This window comes from Verticillium dahliae, genomic scaffold (assembly GCF_000150675.1).
Source record: "Verticillium dahliae VdLs.17 supercont1.21 genomic scaffold, whole genome shotgun sequence".
NCBI lineage: Eukaryota > Fungi > Ascomycota > Sordariomycetes > Glomerellales > Plectosphaerellaceae > Verticillium > Verticillium dahliae.
In genome coordinates, this window is record NW_009276924.1 from 230,217 (window position 1) to 236,832 (window position 6,616).

General features: G+C 59.8%; 2 protein-coding genes across 2 annotated transcripts; one reads left to right on the top strand and one right to left on the bottom strand.

Moving 5' to 3' along the window:
* Nucleotides 1–2,616: 2,616 nt before the first annotated feature.
* VDAG_08570 (peroxin 24) lies at nt 2,617–4,277 on the top strand (the record flags this gene model as incomplete). The annotated part of the gene is made up of 3 exons (XM_009652879.1): nt 2,617–2,885; nt 2,950–3,810; nt 3,938–4,277. The coding sequence occupies 3 exons, from the start codon at nt 2,617–2,619 to the stop codon at nt 4,275–4,277; spliced, it is 1,470 nt and encodes a 489-aa protein (XP_009651174.1).
* Nucleotides 4,278–4,912: 635 nt separating this feature from the next.
* On the bottom strand, nt 4,913–6,121 carry VDAG_08571 (geranylgeranyl pyrophosphate synthetase; the record flags this gene model as incomplete). Its single annotated transcript, XM_009652880.1, has 1 exon — nt 4,913–6,121. The coding sequence occupies one exon, from the start codon at nt 6,119–6,121 to the stop codon at nt 4,913–4,915; it is 1,209 nt and encodes a 402-aa protein (XP_009651175.1).
* Nucleotides 6,122–6,616: the final 495 nt, after the last annotated feature.

Consider the following 6,616-nt stretch of genomic DNA (forward strand, 5'->3'; position numbering starts at 1 on the left):
CTACAAGACCCCGTCGCACTAATCGGATGAATATCTCCTACAGAAAGGGCCGACCAGGCACAAGAGCCAGCTGTCGACCGAAGTGAGACATGAGCATCTCTCTCTCTCTATCTCCCATTCGGGCTGCTCATCTACTGCGCGCTCGACTGATCACACGGCGCCTCTGGCCACCTGCCCCCAAGGGACCTATGATGGGGCCTTCTCATGCCTGGTTGTTCCATCAAGGACAGATGCAGACGGATCCCTTGGCGGTGCAGGGGCACAGGCAAATCTAGCAAGACCCCGTCTTGGCCCCTTCAGGCACCAGACTTGCCAGACTGCCGCAAGGGGGTTAGGCGGCGGCCGCCGCGGCGTATTGGGAAATGGCACTCCTTTCCCAGCACATGACATCGTGTGCCTCCATCGGCGCCCCCCTCTGACGCGCTGCTGCAGGTGGGAGAGTACTGCTGCTGCAAGGCAGGCCGTCTCCTGGGGCACCCATCTGGGCCGGACGACTTAGATCGTGGCAGATCGAATGCGCTCGAGCGATGAGGGTGTGGTGTATGGCGTGCCTTTCAGGGGGGACTGTCAGGGGCCGGGTAGGGGGGCGAGCGCTGCCCTCAAGTCGTCGTCGTGCAGTGCAGATGCAGAGGGGGCCAGCAGAGAACGAGAGCCCTGTTCACAACCGGACGAGAGCCCTGTTCACAAACGGCATTCGGAGGACCAATGGGCCAATGAGGGGCGCCAGCAACTTTGTTTTGGTCGTCGTTGTTGACTTGCAACCGAATCCCCTTGGAGCACCGTGTCCCCGACGACAGACGGCATGATCCCCTCTATGCGAGCCAGTGACAGTGCCGCTGCTGCACACGACGACGTGGAATCCTCACATCGCTCGACTCGCTTCGACCGACTTGACTCGACTCGACTCAGGTTCCTTCGTGATGCCCAAAACGCGAGGTCCCGGACCGCTTCCCAATCTAACTACATGCGTCCGGGGCGGACCTGGCCTAGCAACGGATAGTCCGTCGGTAGCCCACAGCGCGTGTTCCCTCGACTTGGGACGACATTTCCTTTGTCTTTCAGGTTATTATGTATACCCACCGCCATCGGCACCGAACAAGAGGCGGGCGATAGGGGCCCGACTGGGCCATGGTGTGGAGCTGTCAAGTCTGTTTCGGCCAACAACGGGGATGGATCAATGTTGTGTTATGGGGGTCTTTCGTTCTGTCGACTATCAAACAATGCGAGCCTGACGCCTACCATTCCCGGGATGATGGGCGGAGGCGAATATCCACCGACAACGTGGGCCAAATGATAGCCTCATTCGGCAAGATTGGCCAGAGATTGCGCGAATGAAGATTGAACTTCCTCCAGAAGGAGGGAGGCAGACTGCCACTTTCTCCGGTGTCTCGTCAATCTGCTTGTTTGTTGATCTGCTAATGAGGCAGCATCATATAGGTCGTTGCGCCGTTCTGACGGTGGACAGTTGGCAGTCGACAGGCGGGGGAGGGCACAAATGCTGGCTGACCTTGTCTCGCTGATCGGCCAACGTGCATGGACGGAAGGAGACGAGACTCGCTGCTCTGGATTGGCGTCTGTTGCAGCCATGCCTGAGGTCGACGTTGATGATCCTTGTCGCCTCCTTTTCGGGTGCAGACGCACAAACACGCAAAAAATCCGATCAGAGTTCACGGTGATCGTCTGGCAATATCTTCTTCACCCAGTCGTGCGAACAAGGAAAGGCATGTGTGTGCCAGATGAGGAGGCAAATCTCCTGTGGGAGCCACCTGTGTTTCACTGGCGGCGGACAGGGGCGCGCGGTTCTCCCTGCAGCCGCAATTGTTTCTTCTCGCGGAATTGGAAATTTTAGGGGTCCTGGGGCCAAGCTTGTAGGCGGGCGGCCAAGGTTCATCTCACCGAGGCACCTAGCTATGAGAGATTGACATCAACAACGAGCTCCCGGATCATGCGAAGCCGAGCGAGGCTGACGAGCCACCCTCATCGGAGGAGGCCTGTACATGTAAGGTACTGCGTGAGAGAATGGAGCTCATGGGCTTCTTTGCAAGTTGGCATGGGCATCTCCTGAAAATGGCAGGACGGTGGCCCTTCTCCCTTCTTGCGCTATCAGTGCACTGGCCAAGGCTCCCCACTGAACAGTGCCCTGTCCCCACTGAACAGTGCCCTGTCTTGCCTGTGAGCGCCGAAGGCCTGAAGGACCTGGGTACCTAGGTACCTGCCTAAGGTACCTAAACCTAGGTACCTGCCTAAGGTACCTAAAAGCTAAGGTAGGTAGGAGCAGAGAGGACGCTGACAAAGATGTCGGCGACGGTGATGTCAGTCAGCTCGGGCCACAGCTCGCGTCACATGCGTCCCCTCATGGCCGAACCTCCAAGTCACAACCTCGTCAACCGCCCCTTCTCGTTTCCATTCTCGCAGAACCGACAGCAAAAAATCGTGGGTGGAAGAACGGCTTGCTCACAAGAGGTTGACCGGCTGATTCTCGATAACACCCCGCCGTGCCGCATCTCGGAATAATGACTTGATCCAGAGGCTGCTCTCTTCGTCTTCAGCATTTCACCCCACCCACCATTCCTGATCGAACATACGCGCTCCCCACGCCGCCTGTATCTGGCCATCATGGACGAATACACCACAGACCTCTTCATCCCGCGTCAGGACTCGCCAGAGCTCCCTGCTCATCATGACCATGTTTTCGACGAGCAGACTCCGTCAACACCTCCACGTCCACAGCAGCGGCAGCAACAGCAGCAGCAGCAGCAATCCCAGCACGACGATCAAAACGCCAGCGACACCTCGCCCTTGTCGGGTCGCAAAGGCTTCCGCGGCCGCGTAGCTGGTGCCGCCCTGACGAAGAAGCATAGCATACAGGATCGTCTCGTGGAAAAGTTCGCCCCCCTTCCCGCTGCTTTCTCTCTTCGCAAGACCTCTGGGCTGACCCTTCCCCCCAAGGCTCTTGCAACAGGTCATGCCCGACTCGGAAGGTATCAGCGCCGGCGATGAACCGCTCGCCGACGGCATCCCCTCCGACAAGAAGCCCGCATTTGCTGAGCGGCCCAACTTCAACATCACGACAATGTCCAACAACTTCCGACGCTTCAACGCCCGCATTGGCGTCGTCTTCAAGTTCCAGGCCCAGGCCACGCGCCTCGTCACATGGCAGCATCCCACCCACACGCTGTCCTTCCTCTCCGTCTACACATTTGTCTGTCTCGACCCCTATCTCGTCGTTGCCCTGCCGCCGGCCATCTTGTTGCTCGCCGTCTTCATCCCCTCCTTCCTCGCCCGCCACCCGGCGCCGCCCTCGGGCACCCTCTCCTCCGAGCAGTCCTTCGGCTACTCCCCGCGCGGCCCGCCCCTCGCCCCGGCCCCGACTGTCAAGCCTGTCAAGGAGCTCTCCAAGGACTTCTTTCGCAACATGCGCGACCTGCAGAACGTCATGGACGACTTTTCCAACGCCCACGACCGCATCATCGCCCTCTTCCAGCCCCTGACCAACTTCTCCGACGAGCCCCTCTCGTCCTCTCTCTTTGCCGGCCTCACCCTCGCCGCCCTTGCCCTCACCATCACGGCCGCTCTGCTGCCGTGGCGCTTCATCTTCCTCCTGCTCGGCTGGGCCGCCCTCTTCCTCGCCCACCCCACCATCGCGACGTCCCTGATGACGGCCCACAAGGTGCACGTCGCGCCGCACGAGCGCCGCGCCGTCAGCTCCCTGCGCGCCTTTGCCGCGCGCGATACCATCCTCGACTCGGCCCCCGAGACGCGCGAGGTCGAGATCTTTGAGCTCCAGCGCGCCGCGGCCGCCTCGGGCGAGTGGGAGCCCTGGCTCTTCTCGCCCTCGCCCCACGACCCCCTCTCGGCGCCCGCGCATCGCCCGCCACCGCCCCGTCGGCGCCCGCTTCTTCGAGGACGTCCGCCCGCCCGACGGCTGGGTCTGGAGCGAGAAGAAGTGGGCCCTCGACCTCTGGAGCCGCGAGTGGGTCGAGGAGCGCATCATCACGGGCGTCGAGGTCGAGACGGAGGGCGAGCGCTGGGTCTACGACATGTACGACGAGCGCGAGGCCACCGCCGCCCGCGCCGCCGAGCGCATGCCCGCCGATGACGACGAGGGCGGGCCCGCCGACGTTGTCGACTGGAGCGTCCGCGGCCGCCACAAGGTCGTGCCGCTGCCGAGCTGGGAGGAGGGCGACGACGGCGAGGGCCGCCGCGGCGAGTGGCGCCGCCGCCGGTGGGTGCGCCTCGTCAAGAGGCGGGCCCGCACCGGCAGCGAGAGCGCGTAGGACGAGAATCGGACTGTTTTTACTTCATGGGCGTTTAGCGTAGCTTTTTGTTGTACCGGATGGATGGCCATCACATGACATGAGATCACGGGACCATGGTGTCAATACTGTATCAACATGAACATTTAGCATGAGTGATTTCGATTGAAAAATGTCCGCCAAAGCTGCATTCTGCATTCTGCCCAAACTCTCCTGACATGAACACCTGCCCAGTCTCACACGAGACACGTCACGAGACCCAGGTCCAAGCAAAGTATCAAAGGTATCATAAGCTCGTCGCCTGCCCAGCCATACCCCCACCCCCTTCGATGCGCCTGCTCGAGAGGACGCTTCTCTGCCCACTATTCTGCTGACATGTCGTAAAGATGCCTGACGGCGCCTGTGAAATCATGGCTCTCAACCCATATGCGCTCTTGGTTTGGGCGAAAGAGTATGAATAAAAGGCGGGGAAAAAAAAACATGAGTAAAGAAAAAAATCGGCCTGTACATTCCTTCCCGCTCTCCTTCTCATGTCAAACCCGACCGTTGCCCAGTGCTGGTGATTGGTGTGACCGCAAATGTGTACCACCCGGAACGCTGCAGATCCGGGTTTGATCTTCCTGGACCTCTCCGAAACTCTCCCCAGACGGCGTCTCCTACACGCACATCTTGTCGAGGATGACCTGGATCCCCGCGCCAAAGGTGCCCGACTCGTCAATCTCGCTGACGAGTTTCCTCGCGCGCGCAATGAGCACGTCAATCACCTGGCGCGTGTACTCGAAGGAGCCCGTCCGCTCCATAAACGAGACGGCGTAGCGCTTGACCTCGACATCCGACGTCTTCTGACCTAGAATGTTGATGAGCTGCAAGTTGCCCGGGTCGGTCCGGATGGAGTGGATGACGGGAAAGCTGAACTTGCCCTCAGTCAGGTCTTCGCACATGCCCTTGTTGTTCGAGTACTCTTTGCTGTTGAGGTTCATGTAGTCGTCGCGGATCTGGAAGACCAGGCCAAAGACGTTGACGAGAGGGACGCAGTCGACGTGACGGCGCGACTCGGCCTGCATGAGCTTGATGCCGAGGCGGAAGAGGCCACCAGTCTTGTTGCCGACCATCTCGAGGTAGTCATCCTCGGTCGGGCAGGTGAGCGTGTCACGCCAGTAGAGGTCCATGCCCTGGCCACGGTGCAGGTTGACGAGCTCCTCGGTGAAGATGTTGATCGTGTCGGGGTTGTTGAGCTTCTGGAGCTCCTGCAAAGCGCAAAAGTAAATGTAGTTGGCCGAATTGATCGTTTGTGGAACGCCGAAAATGTTGTGCGCCACGGGAAGACCTCGGCGCAGGGAACTCGAGTCCTCGACGTCGTCTATGAGCAGACTGGCCGTGTGAAGCATGCCGACAACCTTGTTGATCACCACGAGGCTCTCGTGGGGCACATCGAGCCAGGCGTTGAAAGCGTTGATGACCTGCGAGCGAAAGTCTTTGCCGGGCTGAGCAATGAGGTAGTCATACGGACCGGCAACAACTCTCTCCTTTTCCTCGGGCCACGGGCGCGTGCTCGTGACGTTGAGGTCTTGGGTCGCATAGCGGTTGGGGTCAGGAGGCGGGGGCGGCTTCATGGTGACGGTGAAAGGAGGTGGTCTGCAAGTTTCGAAGATGCGATGGCGGGGCGAATGAGATACCTTCTGAATCTGTGAGAGCCAGTCGCTTTCAGGGACGGGGCGAAGTACAGATTTAGGAGGAATATGTCCTAGGGTGCCGTTGCCGGTGGAAGAGGTTCGTGGAGGAATGGCGTTGGGTGAGGCAAGTGCGGCGCTGAGAATGGAGGGGCCAGAGAAGGGAGGTGAACCGGCGTTACTTGAAGGCGACATGGTTTTGTGATGGCTGGGTGAACGTTTGGATGCGCAAGAGGTCGTTTCCTTCTTAAGCAAACGAGGGGTTGAGGCGGGCGGGCGAGTTGAATGGTTGGCGTTTGTGTGGTGGGCTAGCGGTTCCGGCGGGTGTCTGCAAGGGCATTTGTCGTCATGACACGAGGTTTTCGAGGCTCCTTTTGAGGTTCTGAGCCCAGTCTCAGCAGAGATGAGACGAGGACCGGCGTCAAGGTCAGAAGCGGGCCCGGCACCAGGATATTGCTGTTTGTTTGTCTAGATGCGGAGGCGCCCTGCGGTCAGCGCGGGTCGCTAGTTTTGGGTTTGTTCCGGTAGTACGAGAGAGGGCTATAGTGACTTGGAGAAAAGGGCGCGGATGAGAGGGGTTGAGGTGGGCGATGAGGTTACGTGTAAGGTCAGGCAAGGTGATGATGTGCGGAAGCGTTGAGCGTCAAGTGTCCAGCGTCGAGCGTTGAGCGTCGAGCGTCGAGCGTCGAG